General features: G+C 45.4%; 1 protein-coding gene across 8 annotated transcripts in view; it reads right to left on the reverse strand.

The window, feature by feature from the left end:
- Positions 1-17,243, reverse strand: part of BCL11A (B-cell CLL/lymphoma 11A) — a 58,895-nt gene that overhangs the window by 1,926 nt on the left and 39,726 nt on the right. For 4 of the 8 annotated variants that reach the window (NM_001031031.2, XM_015283300.4, XM_015283305.4 and 1 more), the window contains one exon: positions 580-5,905. In NM_001031031.2, coding sequence (NP_001026202.2) covers positions 3,900-5,905 — 2,006 coding nt within the window. In that variant the 3' untranslated portion in view covers positions 580-3,899. Of the gene's footprint in view, positions 1-579; positions 5,906-17,243 lie in introns of those variants that run through there. The other 4 variants (XM_040696976.2, XM_015283304.4, XR_001465568.4 and 1 more) reach the window with 3 other exon arrangements.

Consider the following 17,243-nt stretch of genomic DNA (forward strand, 5'->3'; position numbering starts at 1 on the left):
GGCTCCCTCGGGCAGCCCCACTCTGGTCTCCCTTCCTCCTGGCTGAAGCTAAAATTGAGCTTTCCTCTTTTTTTCCTCAAAAAAGTGGTTATTTTTCTTTTCATACACAGGTGACATGCAACCTTTCCCTTCTGCATCCCAGCTCCCCCTTCAGAAGGGTGAAATACAGGCAATGAATGATGCCATCACAAGGAGACGACAGAACAACTGGAAAGCTTCACAGAAACCAAATGAAAAAGAAAAAAAAAAAAAAAAAGGAAGAAAAGAATAAAATGAAAAGTGTTCAATCCAAAGTTACAGCAGGAACAGCAAGAGACAGAACCACAGAGGTGGGTGCTTGGCCACGAGGTGCTGCGCACGCAGCACTTGTAGAACACAGCACAAAGGGTGCCGTGGGCCTGGAGCCCGGATGTTAAGGCCCCACAAACCCGCGCTTCTGTCCAAAAAGGCCCAGGGGGGCCACCCTGCCTGGCCCGGAGCAGCACAAGGGCCCAGAGCCCACCAGAGCAGCCGAGCCACCGCCTGCTGCTGCGGCCCAGGGCTGCGCCTGTGCCGAATGAGGACGCCGAAGCGACAGTGTGTACTTTAAGGTTTTTTTTTTTATTTTTTCAGTAAAAGGACAAAATGGGTGTATGAACAGGATAATGCAGACAACTGCCAAAAAAACACAGACAGTGGTTTTTTCAATAGAACTTAACAAAGACCAGGAACAAATACAATAAAAAGCCAGGTTGTAATGACCTTTGGTCATCCAAATTAAAAAATAAAATAAAATAAAAATAAAAATAAAAAAAATTCCCCCCCCCCCAAAAAAAAACCCCAAAGAAAAACAAAAGCTCAAATTCAGTGCCTCTGTTTTGAACAGAGCACGTACGCAATAATAAATAGTGACTCCCATAGTAAAAGATAAAATTTCAAGTTACGACAAACAGCTTTCATTACAGGAATAGAAAAGGCCAATAACAAAATATTCTGCATTGCCATTTACAAAAAAGTATTGACTCAAGCGGGCTTTCTCTTTAATATGCTTTGCATATGAAATTCTTTCCAATCTAAATATAAAGCACCATTTAGTTTTTGGCAATGAAAAAAACTGCAAAACGTTTTTTTATTTTTTTGTTGTTTTTTTTTTTGTTGTTTTTTTAGCTTTTTTTTAAGCTTTTTTTTTCTTTCTTTCTTTCTTTTACTGCATATGAAGGTAAGATGCTGGAATGTAGGGTGATAGAAGGAGAGGGACATAAAGCACACTACGTAACAAACCAACGTTATCAGCTTGCAGTACTGCATACAGTATGGCAGCAGGAAAAAAAGAACAAAAAGATATGTACAACCCTCTGTGACGGCAGCAGCGTGACATTTCAACAGCTTTCCCCCACACAGCCATCATATGGCCTCTGATCTGTACAATGTCACGCGTGTTTGTCTTTTTGAAACATACAAATAATTTGCACTATATTATCCTGCCAAATTAAAAAAATATACTGTGGCAGCCTGTTTTTTTTTCCACTACCAAAAAAGGTACGTTGATACCTTTTCAGAGAACAAGCAACAGTTAAAAATACAAGCTTCAATATAAATACTATAGTGCCTACACTAGATGAACATTTAATTCAAATACCATTCTAGAAATACAGAAAAAAGAGACCATAAATGTATTTTAGCATAGGAATCAACATGAGTGTGCATTTTCCTATATTTAAGTACTATATAATCTTAAACCTTTCCCCGATGCATGTTTTGTACAACCTGAAGAGCTGTGTATATCAAAGGCATAGAATCTCCACTACCATTTTAAATGAGTAACAAGTCTGGTACACCACCAAGACAATAAACCCTAAAATACAGTTTCCCCCTAAACATAATGAAGTGTTGGGGTTGTTTTTTTTTTCCTTTTTAAAAAAAATTCTTAACATTTATATTTAAAAAAGTTTTGTACAAAAAAAATCTTCGCACTGTAGGAGCGAAAGAGATCGTTTCTGTTATGTGAGTGTAGAGTCTGTATCCATTCACAGCGCTGCAGTGTTGCGTCCAAGGAGATAAGCTCGTTACTCAAGTACATGGCTGGCAATGCTTGTTGGGTTGGGTTCTTTTTAGGTTTTTTTTTTTATGTTTATCAATGAGATTGTGTTCAATTTTCTGTTTGTTATTTTTTTTTTCAGCATTCTTGCAACTTTTCCCTTTAAGTATAGACCTGTAAACAGGGAAAATTGTACAGTGCATTTAATTGTCCTATCTGAGCAGTCTTATTTTATACTCAACCTCTGTACCTTTGATTAGAGGAAAGATACAGCCATCACAGGCAGAGTCAAGTGCTATCTGAATACCAACGGGGCAGGTGCTAGCTTAGTGAGAACACAACGAATCCTCTTTCATGTCAACACAAAGAGCACAAAGAGCATGAAAAAAAATGAAGTACAACTTTAGGGAGCACAGACATACACTGCTACTCTTTATCTTTTTTCTCTCTCTTTTTTTAATTCTCCGTTACTTCTCCAGAGCGTCACATTATAGGCAAGACTTAATAGTTCATAGTTAATCACCATCATATCAATATTAGCTTATACACCTGCTCTAGATTATATGGCAAACAGTACCACGTTGTGCTGATAAATCACAATTATTTTTCACTCCTCTATCTGTTACACTCGGTGAAATATTATTGCCAGTCTTCTTTATTTTTTTTACATGGTACATGAGGTCTTAAAGTTTATAATTCAATTGTCAGCTTGACAACCGAGTGGCTCGGGATTTATTTGTTTTTGTGCCAGAATCAATAAAAGATATTATTAAAAGTAAATATCTTCATAAAACGAATTTCCTTACTTGTGTGTTTAACCATGGTGGAGGGCTCTGCGCATTTCACATTCTATTTAACCATCAGTATGGGGGGGTACAAGAGTGGGGCAGGGAGCTCCTATCTCTTTGCACGCTCCAGGAGCGAGGCAGTCTCTACACCAGCACGAAGGGTCGGGACTGGGAGAGAGCAGGCGGAGGGGGGCTGCCGCCGTCAGGGCTGGGGCTGGGGCTGGGGCTGGGGCTGGGGCTGCTCCTCCTCATACGTCCCCACGTCCCCACGTCCTCGCTCCTCACGCGGGCTCAGCGCCGAGATGAGCTACGAGTGCAGAGGGAGCAGAAAGGAGTCGTCAGCATCGCTCGCAAGAGATCCAAGGCACTCAGATTTTGTGTTTTAAACCAAATGAGAATAGGAATTTACCTCTCAGTTACCGGTGGCGGAGGGCTGGGCTTCAAGTAAATGCCTGTTCCTAAGCGGTACTCTGTCCAATCGACACGTTTATTCTTTTAAGACAGAAATCTAGCTAACGTGACGCCTCTTCAGTGCTATCGGTCCTGTCCGTAGAGGGTTACCCAGAGCGCGCATTCCTTCACACGTCACAAAACAAAACTGTACATGATATGTATTACAGGATGTATGCAGCATGGTCGGTTCTGTTTGCTCTTGTTTTTGTTTTGTTTCGATTTTCTCTTTTCCTCTTTTTTTTTCCTCTTTTCTTTCTTTTTTTTTTTTTTTTTTTTTTTTTTTTTCCCAAATGGAACTGGAAACAGCAACATGTTTGCTCAGCAACTAATCAGGGACAATTTAAAAAATAGCCATAACATACCATACATGCTGTCTAATTCAAAATAAAAATAAAACAAAAACAAAAACATACACAACATGTAAATTATTGCACAAGAGAAAGGCTCAAAGTTTGCGTAAAATGCAATAGTATTGCCCCGATACAGATCATGCATTCAAACGGTGAGAACAAAAAGAAAATAAACAGGTGTGCTGGTGACAAGCACTTTCCAAATTTCCTTAGCTTCCATTAGTTTAATCACAAGGGACTAAAAAACCTCTACAGGGAGCCGGGGCGGGGACAGGGAGTATTAATATACCTCTATTCAGTTTTTATCTCATTATTCAAGACTCGATCACTGTGCCATTTTTTCATGTGTTTCTCCAGGGTACTGTACACGCTAAAAGGCATCTTACAAATCTCGCATTTGTAAACGTCCTTTCCCACCTGACCATGTGTTTTCATGTGCCGGGTGAGCTTGCTACTCTGGGCGCAGGCGTAGTTGCAAAGCTCACACTTATAGGGCCGCTCGCCCGTGTGGCTCCGTCTGTGGACAGTGAGATTACTACAGTTCTTGAAGACTTTCCCACAGTACTCACAAGTGTCGCTGCGTCTGCCCTCTTTTGAGCTGGGCCTGCCAGGGCCCGGGCCACTAATATGCGGGGTGCTCCCTCCACTTCCCGTGCCGCTTCGGCCCGAGATGCCACCATCCAGCTCTCCCGGCGGCGTGGAGAAGCGCAGGCTGCCATTCTCTGACGAGTGCTCAGAGGAGGAGGCGAAGGGCGATTGTCGGGAGTCACCGAAGCTGAGGAAGGGGTCCTTCAGCTGCCGCGAGGCAGCATAGCCAGCCAGCCACTGTGAGTAAACATTTTCGGTGTTGGGCATGGCGGTGGCGGGTAGATCGAACTCCTTCTCCAGCTTGATGCGTTTGGAGAAGGGGCTCAGGGAGCTGGGACTACCTAGCAGCAGCTTTTTGGACAGGCCGCCTGAGGCAGACTCCCCAGGGGAGCAGCCCCGGCCGTTGACCGCACCGTCGTCAATGCGGTCGGACTCACCAGCCACCGAGTCTTCATCGCAAGTGTCCCTGTGTACCTCGGCCTCAGAGAGGTGGCCCCGTTTGTGCTTCTCCCCCAGCACCTGGTGGAAGGCCTCGCTGAAGTGCTGCATGGAGCTGAGAACCATACCTTGCATGACATCTGGCATTGACCGGCTCTCCTCTCCAGCCCGTGAGTTGTTTTCGTGGTGGTGGGCTGCCTCCAGGTTCATCCCGAAGCCATAATCTGGCCTCTCATTCTCGGTCAAGTCCTCCTCTTCTTCCTCCTCCTCTTCTTCCTCCTCTTCCTCCTCTTCCTCTTCCTCCTCATCTCCATTCTCGGGGATCATGTTGGGGTCATTCTCACTCTTGAACTTGGCCACCACTGACTTGAGGGCACTGCTGGCACTGCCAACCAGGTCGCTGGTGCCTGGCTCAGGGGAGCTGGCAGTGGAGAGCCCATCATCTGACTTCACTGTCATGGGTGATGACTTGTGCATGTGTGTCTTCATGTGGCGCTTCAGCTTGCTGGCCTGAGTGCAGGCGTGGTCACACAGGTTGCACTTGTAGGGCTTCTCCCCAGTGTGGCTCCTGCGGTGGACCACCAAGTTGCTCTGGAACTTGAAGGTCTTCCCACAGAACTCGCAGGACTTGGACTTCATTGGTGGCTGGGAGGGAGGAGGAGCGGACTGCAGAGGAGGAAGAGGTGGTGTGGCCAGGAACGGGGGTTTGCTGCCAGGCTGGAAGGGCTGCAGCAGCCTTTGCATAGGGCTGGGCCTGCTCGGGGACAGGGGCGGACTGGACGTGTTGCCGGCCAGCTCCCGCAGCCTCCGGGAGAAATCCATAGCAGGGGGCTCCATCGCCATGGGGTTCAGTCGCAGCACCCTGTCAAAGGCACTAGGGTGATGGGTGGCCAGAGCCATTTCTTCGGCACCCAGGCGCTCTATGCGATGCGGATCCAAATGGTGCCTCGGGGGAGGGCTAAAGAGGGGCGGCGTGGGTGGGAATCGCCCTTCTCCCAGCCCCGACGCCTCTCTCGAGACCGAGCCGGGTATTCTGAGCAGGTTAAAAGGGTTATTGTCTGCAATGTGAATCCCATGGAGAGGTGGCTGGGAAGGGCACTCTGCACCTAGTCCTGATGGGATACCAACCCGTGGTGTCAGGGGGCTGCCATGCTCGCTTTCTAGGTAGATCCGTAAGCCGTGCGTGTTCTGTGCGTGCTGCAAGAGGAACCAGGCGCTGTTGAAAGGTTGTTTGCAAGTCGTGCACGTGTAGCTGCTGGGCTCTTCTTTACCTGCAAAACAACACAACAGCAGCGTAAATGTTTAATCGCCTCCACGCCTGAGCTGTCCTACCACACAAGGCCACAGCCAGGTGGGGAGAGGGGAGCATTCAGGGCTGGGGGAAGCTCCACTCCTCTTCCCAGCTCACAGCTGAACTCAGAACTGTGGAATAGGGCCTGGGCCAAGCAGCAGGACACAGAAAGTTGCAGACAAGCAGGGGGTGGGCTGGAGCACTGCAGAGGGGCTGAGGCTGGTGAACGACATGGCAGCAGGGAGCAAGCACACTCTGTTACACAGTCATTTATTTTGGGAGATAACATGGGCATTATGAACGAGCAACCAACTAATAAGTAACTAAGCAAAAAGCAAGCTAATCATGGCAGAAGAAAGCAGCCCCCGATGATATATTGCAAAGCAAGGGAAATTAATAAATTTTTGAGGGCACAATTGGAAGAGCAGTGGGAGATAGAAACGTGCTCATTGTTGCCCTATCAGTCCTGGCAAGTTTATGCATAAGCAACTTCCATCTCTGCACGCAATTGTTGCTCAATGCTGGTAACCTGCAACTAGAGCTAAGATGAGCACAAAAATAGTTTCCAGTCCTGCCTAGCTGTTCTATAGAGTTGCTATTTCAGTGATTAAAAAAAATAAAAATAAAAAAAAAACATCCCTGAGACTTGCCAAGTACAAATAACAAAAATACCCCCAGGGTCTTCCCAAGCAAGCTGTGCCCAGGGGACTTCCAGCTCCAGCCAAACCACTGCAGGTAAATCTCAGCATGAGACAATGTGAGAGTTACCCAAATAAGGTTTCATGTAATTGCCTAGTATGAAGAAATGGGAATTAAAGGATAAAGGGTAAAAAAAGCAGATATGGAAAGAAAACATAATTTTATCCACTACCGTCTTATTTTCCATCTCAGTTGAGGAGAACAGCTTCATCTGGGTGTCGTACAATGAGCTGAATGGTGAGATGGGAATACGGCAGGCAGGCAGCCTGCAGCACCGGCAGTAGAGAAACGCTGCAGCCACCCACTTCCTCCATCATTACACATTTGGCCTGACAATCTGAATTGGGTGAGTAAAACACACCTCGGCCATCTCCAGCAGGCGTTTAACACTTTAAGCCACTTTAAAAGCTCTTGGAATATTTGACATCTCGTCCTTCAACCGCAGCCAGCGTTCAAATAAAATGCATCGCAGTGCTTGCTATGCACCAGGCAAGCGAGTGCAGATAAATACTTAAATCTGTTGAAATTAGAGCGAAATTCAATTGGGCTTTCACATTCATTCTGCTCATTTGTGAGCTCAGAAAAAAAAAAATTAAACACGAAAATTTCATCTTGCTTTGCTGTAACAAAGTGGAAGTTTTTACCAATGCACTACAAGTCGCACGTCACTGTCATGGTGCATTGACAAAGTAAGGCTACCTTGTTTCTCTATTTTATGTATCAGCACAGAGAAAATAGCTTTTTATCTTATAATGAGAATACAACATACAGTGCTCACTATCGCATTTTAGTATTCCCATCAACTAGATATTCCAGATCATAAGGGCAGCTAGTGTAATCATAATGTCAATGAGAAGGGCTGTTACGACTGAGACTAAAGATTACATGGAAAAAGCTGCTTTGAAACTAGTAATTATTACCAGTCCACTAATAGCAAATGATGCATTACAGTTTCACCATATAATCTGTGTTTCACTCAGCTCCTGCCAGTACAGCCTTATTATATTACAGTGCTCACAAATTCTAAATTCCTAAACTACAGTCATCAATAAATGTGTTACTTGCCATAATTTGCAAAATTACTTTGTTCAAAATATCTTCGACCGTTATAAAGACTAGAATTGATTTCCTGCATGGTAAAATTAGGACTACATTGATTTAGTGGAGTGTAAAATGTAATATTATTCTTCATTTGCTTTCCTGAAAAACAAGTTTTTAATTTGCCATCCATGTTTGGTAATCAAGACAACAATTTAAATTTAAAATAATGTTTATGTGCAAAACTTCCCTAATCTCAAACAACTGACCATTTTCAAAAGAGTGTCATAAAGCTGGGCAATAAAATAAAGCAGTGAAACAGTTAAAATCCACCTGTGGTTTGCCTCCACCTCCCACTCTGAAGAGACAATTTCCAATTTGTCTATTAGTGCTTGATTAATTACGGAGGCTATGGACAGACCAGCTTAACACAGGCTTTGCCAACTGGTAAGAATTATGGCAATTGCTCACTCATTACCGGCACGCAGAGACATGAGAAATTCAGAGGGTTTGGAGGAGTCTCACCTTCCCTTTATCCCACCCCATCATGGCTGGTTGTGCTCCTGTAGCAGCCCAGGCTGGAAGGGATCCAGTGGATGCTTCATTTCACAGTTTGCCTCACCTTCCACCAGGGCAATGGGATAGGACACTTTGGCACTGCAATGCCACCAGGGTTTTCCAGCAACTTCCGAGAGACTTACATGAGTGTCCCAAACCCAGATGTGAAGCAGGATGCCACCACCCCAGCGCATGGCTCCACCTCTATCCCTTCTCTCCTGTTGTTTGCTTGTTGGTGATCCACTGGAAAGTGCCTTGGTATACACAATGCCCCCCACATACCAAGGAAGCACACAGAGGGCATGGCAAATTCAGTTTTCTAAAAGAAAAAGCTTGAGCTCCTCCCAGTTCCTCACCAAAACTTGGTTTTTTTTTCACAGCTTTTCACTCAGTGAGTGGATGGGTGCTGGCACAGGCTGCCCAGAGGAGCTGTGGATGTCCCATTCCTGGAAGCGCTCAAGGCAAACAGCAGTTGGGGCTGGGTGGGCTTTAAAGTCGCTTCAAACTCAATGTATCCTAGGATTCTCTGATAGTTTTCTGTATCTCCATGCAAGTGCAGGCATCGACAAACACATGGGCTTACTTCCCATGATACCTCCATGCAAAACTGCATCCTGAGGTCACACATCTCCCTCCTCCTGCCCATGCCATCAACACCGCACAGCACTTATTCTTCCATCTCATGCGGAACCATGTCTAACACCTTGCAAAGTCTATTTCATCTGCATTTATCAACCAAGCTTGTCATCCTGAAGAATGAGATCAGGTTTATTTGACAAGATCTGTATTCCATAAATTTGAGTGGCATGTATTATATTTTAGCCTTAATTCTTTATCAATTGAATCTTATGCCAGCTCCTCAATTATTTTGCCCTGAGCAGATAAGCAAAGTATTACTAGTGGTCTCCCAGTTACCCAGTCACCTGTGGACATTATTTTCCCAGTCTGTAAACTTTATAAAGAACAAGCATCACTTGCCAACATTAAGGGATTCTTGGGTGCAAGTTGTCAGGGCTTTTTCATTTAAAAATATTTATCTCCATTCAACCTCACATAAAATCCTCCTCAGCTACTAATGGCATAGAAAAAACATCACCATATGCCTATGACACACAAATGTAACATTGCGTCTTTCCAGCTCTTCAGCAGAAATATTGATCAAATACTACTAACTTGATGCTCCCTTCACCTAAACCCAGCCATGAGCCCTCCAGGAGTACCTGTATTTCTAGCATTCTTTTTGGCCAAGGTTGCCTTCTCCTTCCTGGTCAGATCAGAATAAAAGCAGTTTCCAGTTACCATTTACAGTTCTCTGTGTACATTTTTCCTCCCAGACAGTCTTACTGACAATTTCCCTCACCTTTGCAGAACTGGCCCCAGTCCCCATGGGCAGCACAGAAGCATGGTGCAGCCCCACTCCCCCTTTGCTTTTTGTGGTGGCATCAGTGCCAAGGATCTGGTTCACAGGCTTGCACAAAACCCTCAGAACCACAGGAGATGAAGTCTTGGATGTCATGCACAACTCCTGCACCAATACACCCCACCCCTCTTTTTCTCAACCCTATGAAGACTGTATTGAGACGCTCAGTAGCAAACAGGAATGCATGGCCACTAAGAGCCAGGCAGAAACCCAGTGGGTCTCATCAACAACCACTCACCCATGACCACAAATTTATTTCTATTGAGCACCCCAGCCCACAGCCAGCCAGTGATACCACACCACATTTCTAAGGAGCACCATGTAGTACCTAAAATGCCTCTTGGAACTGATCCTACCTTCCACGGCCCCAACAGAAGTGAATTAAGTTGGAACACGTGAGCAACAGATTTAGATTCTGATCTGAAAAACTGTTAACAAATGACTGGAATGGATACTGGCATTTGAGTGCCTTTCAGGGCAGTTGGCACAATTACTTAATAAAACAGGAAGATATGCCTGCTCTCAGCATTCAGAGGTTTTTCTAAATTACAAAAATAACAGAGCTGATCCTTCCTCACTGCGCTCACAGAGTAACCCAGCAAGCTCCCGATACCTGGGCACAACACAAGGCTGCGGCCGTGCCCGCAGCACCAGCAGCCATGCCAGATATGGGCTGGGGAAGGGACCAGCTGGGAGGAGAAGCTGTCAGCTAGATGCCACTGCTGGGAGTGAAGCACATTCTGGTGCAAGGCGCCCAAGTCCAACCATTGCCAAGTGAGTAATGGAATAATCTGCATCTGCGTGCCAATGTGTTTTGGAAGAGCTTCCTCCATTTCTCAAAAGTCAGGGTTGGATCCAGAAAAGCTGCTCTCCGGACATGCAGGCGCTTTGGGGAAGAAGAGAGGCAAAACAGCTACACAGCATCACACCTTGGGGTGACCACCTGGTTCTGCAGACCCTCTATTTCCCTGTGCTTGCTTCAATCAGAACCCAGGGGTGCTGCCACAATGCTGGTCCCATGGGTGACTCGAGCACACACCTGAGACCTTTTGCCATCAGAGACCAGAGCACCTGAGCAGGCACCTCCTTCATTTCTGCTTGCCATGAAAGACAACCCGAGCCAAAGCCAGAGACTTCTTCATCCCACCTTAATGTCAACTAACTGCTTGATTTTTGGTCCGATAAATGTTGAGTTGTTATGCTATTTAAAGGGGGGGGGGGGGGGAAGAGAAAGAGGAGTTAATTGTTACCACTTGATTCAGTTCTCCTCCATCTGGCCTGTCAAATCTCTCTTCTCTTTTTTTTTCCATTTTTGGAAAACTGTACTGTTGAAATGCCTTCAACCAAAAGCAAGTGACACGGAGCCATTGGGACACAGGAAGCACAGCAGGGACAGGAGATAAGTAGGTCCACTCCTGGCTGTGGTAGCTACTTCTCCCTTCAGCATGCCACATGTGCTGCCTCATGACTCACCTTTTCCTAGGGGTGGGCACCATCAGCACAAGTGGGAAACAAACTGACAAAACAGGCTTTTCCTTATTACCCTCATCCTTCCTCACGGCCCTCCAGGTTACAAAAGGCATGATATTAATGGTCCATATTAATGAGTTACAAGCAGCTGCTGGTGCTGTCCTTATCAGCAGTGCTGATGCTATTCCAATGATTGTTGTTATTATTATTATTAAATAATAATAATTATATATAATAATAAAATAATAATAAAAATAAATAATAATAATGATATGGCTGCATTTATGTACTGCAAAAGACTTTCTGAACTTTTCTGTTTATCACTCTCAGTATTCTCTGTTAATTTTACCATCACGGTTTTCAATAAACACCAGGGCTGGTTCACTCCTTTAGCATAGTGGTTTTTGCCCAAAGTAAAAGGAAAAATTTGGTTTTTGCCAAAAGCAAAAAATGTCTCCTAAAGTCGAAATTAACTTCTCAGTCTTAACTGAGACTTGATGATCCTGATTAATGATCCTGATTAATTAACTTGAATAGAAAAGGAAAATGCTCCCCAAAGTCTCCAGAAAGAAACACAGTATGGTTTATGAATTGAGAAGCACTGCTACTATTGTGTATTTAAAAAATACAGTTCTGCAAAGGAGGCTCCTGTTGTCTGAACAGGACAGATGCCAGCTCCTGGCAGCCATATTTTAATAAGATTGGCAAAATGTGTTTCATGAAGTCTCAACAACACCATTGTTGCACGGACTATTCTTTTGAAGAAGAACAATGCCAAAACACTATGCCATACTACTAATACCATTACCCAAACTTTAAAAAGCAACAGCAGTAATAAAACCAAAGGTAGAGCCACCAGCACTTCACCATTCAAACAGACGCAATTAAGGGCAGGGTCTCCAATAATTCATTTCTTTCTCTAAAAGCTGTGTTTTCAGCAGGTAGCACCTCCAACTGTTGCTCTTGAGAGCCTCCCACCAGCATCACCACTGGGACAGTCAGAGGAAATCAGGTCCATCTACCACAAAGCCTAAAGCCTGTCAGCTGGAACGAGACGTTATTTGGGCTTAGGGCTGGGAAAGGACTGAGCAGAGACCTCACCTGGAGCCCTGACCCACACAAACACCAAAGCCCAGTCTGGCTCTGGGCAAACAAACCATTCCAGTGGGCCACAGCTACACATTTACCCAGTGGCTGCAGGGGACAATGAAGTTAATAGTCCACTTTTTAAATAAAAGGTAATTATATTGCCACAGAGAGATTCCAAATAATTTTATTCACTGATACACATCATATGTGATGAATTATTTCCTTTTCTAATTTCTGTCGGCTCCCTTTTCCTCTTCTTGTTTTCTTCCCTTCCGACAGCCGTATGAGTAAGTCTGAATAAAAGGCAGAGAATGCTCCAAAAAGTTTCCTTCCAAGAAATGAACACTGAGAAGGCTGTGCTGAGCTGCAGGACCCATGCCAGAGCAGGGCAAGAGAAGAGAGGGTGACAGAGGCTGTGAGGAAGAAGGGATGAAGCCTCCACCGCTGCCAATGAGGCACCGGTAGTACCACCACCACACCTCCTCCTCACCTCTTCTTTGGCTGTCTTTCTGCAGCACTTTTTGGCATGCTAAGTTTTCTCCTTCTCTGCCAGCTGAGGGGTGGAGGGATAGCTGCAGGGCTGTGCATCTCCAGGAGTGGCCACACTGCATGGGGATGAGCACAGGCAGAGGCACTGCAACAACAACAAATCTGTCTGTTCTCAGTGAGTAGGAGATGCTCCGTCAGAGTGACAGAGCCCTGATCACCTACTTGCCACACTGGGCTTGCTGCTCAGAACAGGCCTGTAGTTTAGGTTAAGTAAAGGGGATGCGAAGACCCATCATCATTCCCCTTGAGAGCCCTGTTCCATCATTTCCTTCCCAAAAAGGAACTCCTGTCCCTCCTCGCTTAGCCTTCCCCTCTGGCTCACTTTCCTCTCACTCTCAAAGCAATGGCATTTAGCCAGCAGCAAACCATCCTAACAAAGTGAGTCAGGGAAAAGCAGGTGCCCCAAAACAAGCTGCATGTCTGCAAATCACCGGTTTGGAAGGCAAAGGTTTATTCTGTCCCTCACGAAGTTCAATGTCACCACAGAGTTGCAAGCACAGCAAGTGTTGAGTCGGGTACTATAGCATTTTGCTCCATCACTTGCACAAGCACCTATTAGTAGAATTAATAAAAACGTTCTCTGCTTTGCAAATAGGACCAAAAGGTGTCGTAAAGTTGTCCAGTCTCCTCCAGCTTATTCCATCTCCTCTCCACAGATAAGATATCCTTGAAGCTGAAAATGATATAACACTGAGAATATCTAGAGTTGGAGGATGTGAGACTTGCAAGGATTGCTACAGCTTTATTGCACTCCCAGGGCAGGGAGAGTATTTACCATACATATATCATGTCAAGGAATGCAAAAAGGGCATATGAAAATTTGGGGATTCAAGCTTGGGACTTTAAATTCATGGAAAGGAAGATAAAGAGAGCTTTTTCTTATTTATCGATTTGCAGATGAAATCCAACAGAAAGAGCCCTCCCCCAAAAACCCTCCTTTATGTCAGCACGGCTGATTCAATTTCCCAGCTCACAAGGTCTCCTCTGCCCAAGTACTGCCCAACCCCAATAACACATACTCTCCCAAGGTTAAGATCTGTTTCCTTACAATAATGCAGAAAGCTGTTGTTTCAGTAGTGGCAGCGGGAGCCAGCTTTGAAGGACAGGTTAGTACCACACTACATTTAACTGGATTCAGTTCATCTGATTATACAGCGCCTCGCTTTCTAGAATATGTAATCATCTCTTTCTGATGACATTTTAAATATCCAACCAGACAAATAATTGTGGCAATAATTGATAGCTGAGTCAAGCTGGAAGATTATTGATTGGCACAGTACCCACTGAAACAAATGTTCATCTTTCAAACATTACAGTGAGGATGCTTAAATCTAACTTTTGCTGATAAATGATAAAAATGTGATTTACTGATAAAACCACTGGAAGAGAATATGCACTTCAGGATTTGATTACTTTGTGAAATTTTTACAAGAAAAATTAGGCACTGGGATTTATATTCTATTTTGTGTGAATAATTGCCAAACTGGGGATGAGGAGGTGAACATAAATACGTGCAAAGCAGACTCCAGCAGTCATTGGTTAACCCTGTACCCCCTGAGCACCACATATCTGCGCCTGGCTGCCAGCAGCAGGGATGCATGTGGAGTGACCTCAGCTCTGTAGGTCAGCTGTGAGTGCAGGGCAGGCACTGGGGTGCCGGGCAGGCAGTTCAGGGGTGCACTGTGGGCCAAAATGAGCCAAAATGAGGCTTTGCTCTCATTTGCTATGGTGTAGATCAGGAGTAGTGTTACATAGCCATAAAAGCGCTATGAACAGAGGGAAGATTGGGTGCATTCGTAAATGGGATTTGCAGCCTTGAAAGGGGAGGTACTGAAGCTGAAATAAAACCACACCTCAGATCTGATGAGGCTGGGGTCTGTCTAAATGTGGTTTTCCTTCTCATCATGAAAGTCCGCCAGCCTCACAACACTCCCTGTGCACCACAGGGGGAGAAATGGAGAACATGTGACACTGACTGAGCAGAGCGAGGAGCAGGAGCCGTGGCACAGCATCGCATGTGGGCAAAGGCAAACATGGGTTGGCTGCGTTGAAATTAAGGAAAAGCTCCCAAATATTTGATCAGGGAACAAAGACAAATTTCAGAGTAGGAGATGAAAAACGCACTGCAGTGATTTGAAAGCAAGCCCTTAGGAGCTGACCAAGCCTCACAGTGGCTGCTAAACCCATGCACGTGTTAGCTAGCTACAGTGATATGCCGAGCCCTGATACTCATGGCATGCAAGGGCTCTCTGATTTACAGAGATTCAGCAAACTAGGAAATCCTTGGGCTCTGCCAATGGTGGTCACTCAGAAGCACCCAGAGCCCAGCTTTCAGAATTCAGTTGTTGCCACAGCCCTGGCAGAAAGCTACAAGTGTGGCTGCCATGCTTGCATGCACACTGCCATGCTGGAAACAAAACACCAAGGAAAACTCCATTCACCTGACACTATCATTAGCTCCAGTTGCAATCTATTTGGATTTTTTTTCCCCACCAACTGGCTGGCACAGACAGTTTAGGAAACAGGAGCAGCACTTATCCAATCCTGTGCTAGTGCAGGTCTCCCAAGTAAGGGAAGTTCCTTGCAGAGCAATCTGTTGGTGCTGAAACCCCTAGCCTCAGTCCCACAGCAGCTTGTGTACACTTTGCATCTGTACCTATGACATTTCCTTCCTTCTTGGTATTCTTTCCTTCTCCCTGCCCCCTTTTTATGTGTCTGTGGTTGCAGCTACCTGGATCACAAAGGAAGGGACTGTACAAAACAATGCACCCAGAGGTGCAATCCCATCCATCCCTAAACCATGCCAACCTGGGAAAGGTGGGCATGATAAACAGGGTGGTGCTCGCTCCATGGTGCCAGGTGGGAAGCCAGCAGCCAGGAGGCTGAGCAGAAGCAACGAACGCATCATGCAGGACAAACACTGGTTAGAATGAGCAGCCTAGGCACATCTGAGATCCCCCTGGCCACAGAGGCTTCCTCTGTGCAGTCAGATGCCCCACTGTGTGCAGGACAAGAGGTTTTGGAAGCACTCACCAGCAAGAGCTGCAATCAACCTTTGTAAGACGCCTCAGTCTGGGACTTCTCACTGTATCTCACCCTGATTTGACCACGCACACAGAGAGACAGAGAGCAGGGCTGTGACTGTTCGATCAGCTAACACTCCATCATGGTGCAGAAGAAATGCAAATGGAAAGAAAATCTTTTATTGGTTTTGGTTGTTTGTTTGCTTGTTTGCTTGTTTTGCTTTGGGTTTTGGTTTGGTTTTGTTGTTGTTTTGCATATGCCAGCACCAAATAAAATGAGAAACCTGTGTTTTGAAACACAAGAAAAATGGTTCAAGTCCCAGTGACAGTCCAAAGGCAAAATGACAGACCCACGGTCACACAGGGAGCTGGCGGCAGGCACACTAGTAAATTAACTCTCAGGAACAGTCGAGCATTGGCAGGGAAATGAATGAGATGATCTAAGAGATATTTTCCACCTCTAATAGGATTTGATGATGATTTTGCATAGGCTTTTGTGCTAGCCTGGCTTTTGATAAAGGCACGGTGTCTCTTTTCAAACCACATGCGAGTGAGAGATTAATAAATTGCAAACTCGGCCCACTTCTGCTATAAATGGTTCCTGTGCAGAGAGGGGAAAAAAAGCCAAGCTACAGCTGATAAAAAACTGAGTGCAGTTAGTGTTTTACACCCAAATCTTCAGGTATTAGGAGATTCAGAAAAGAGACACAATTTCTCCTCCAGCACCCAAAAAAGGTACTGATTTACTAAGCAGCTGAGGCAGTGATGTATGAGCTCAACTCTTATCCTTCTCCTTGCCAAAAAGCCTGCAAAGGAGCAGGGCTGGAAGCAACATGCCCATTAGCTCTTAAATAAGTGGAGGCAGCAGGAGGTGGATTTTCCCCAGCGCGGGAGAATGGGAAAAGCCCTGCAGGTGAGGAAGGCGGCACTGAGGTTGGGCTCAGAGTTGTTGCCCAGTCCTGCTCTGGTCAGTGCAGGGCAACAGCTCAGGACGGTGAAAGGAGAATGCAGCAATGGTAAGGAACAGAATGAGAACGAGAGTTCTTAAGTTTATGGAATGGACTGTAGAAAAGCCCATCTTTTTTGCAAGATAAGCATTTTGTTACAGGAAAAAGCAATTAAATGTTGTAACTGCCAGCACTTAAGATACCAGTAACAGATAGCAATAAAAAACCCTAACCTGGACTTATTCAGAGAATAATTCCCAGTGTAGTCAGCATGGCTATATGATGACAACCCTTCTAGGGCTGAACTCCATGGGTTGCAGAAGGTTGAGCAACAAGATGCACTGACACAGCACACACCTGGCTGTGGCCTTGGGAACAAAGTGGTCACTCACCAGCAGTGCCAAGCAGTGCAGCCAGGTGTAACAGGGCCCAGAGGCATGGGAGCTGCACACAGATACTGGAGCAGCCATCTTGCCCTGGGATCCTTCACCACCACCAGCACAATGATACAGAATGTCAGCTCAG

The sequence above is a fragment of the Gallus gallus genome, chromosome 3, assembly GCF_016699485.2.
Source record: "Gallus gallus isolate bGalGal1 chromosome 3, bGalGal1.mat.broiler.GRCg7b, whole genome shotgun sequence".
NCBI lineage: Eukaryota > Metazoa > Chordata > Aves > Galliformes > Phasianidae > Gallus > Gallus gallus.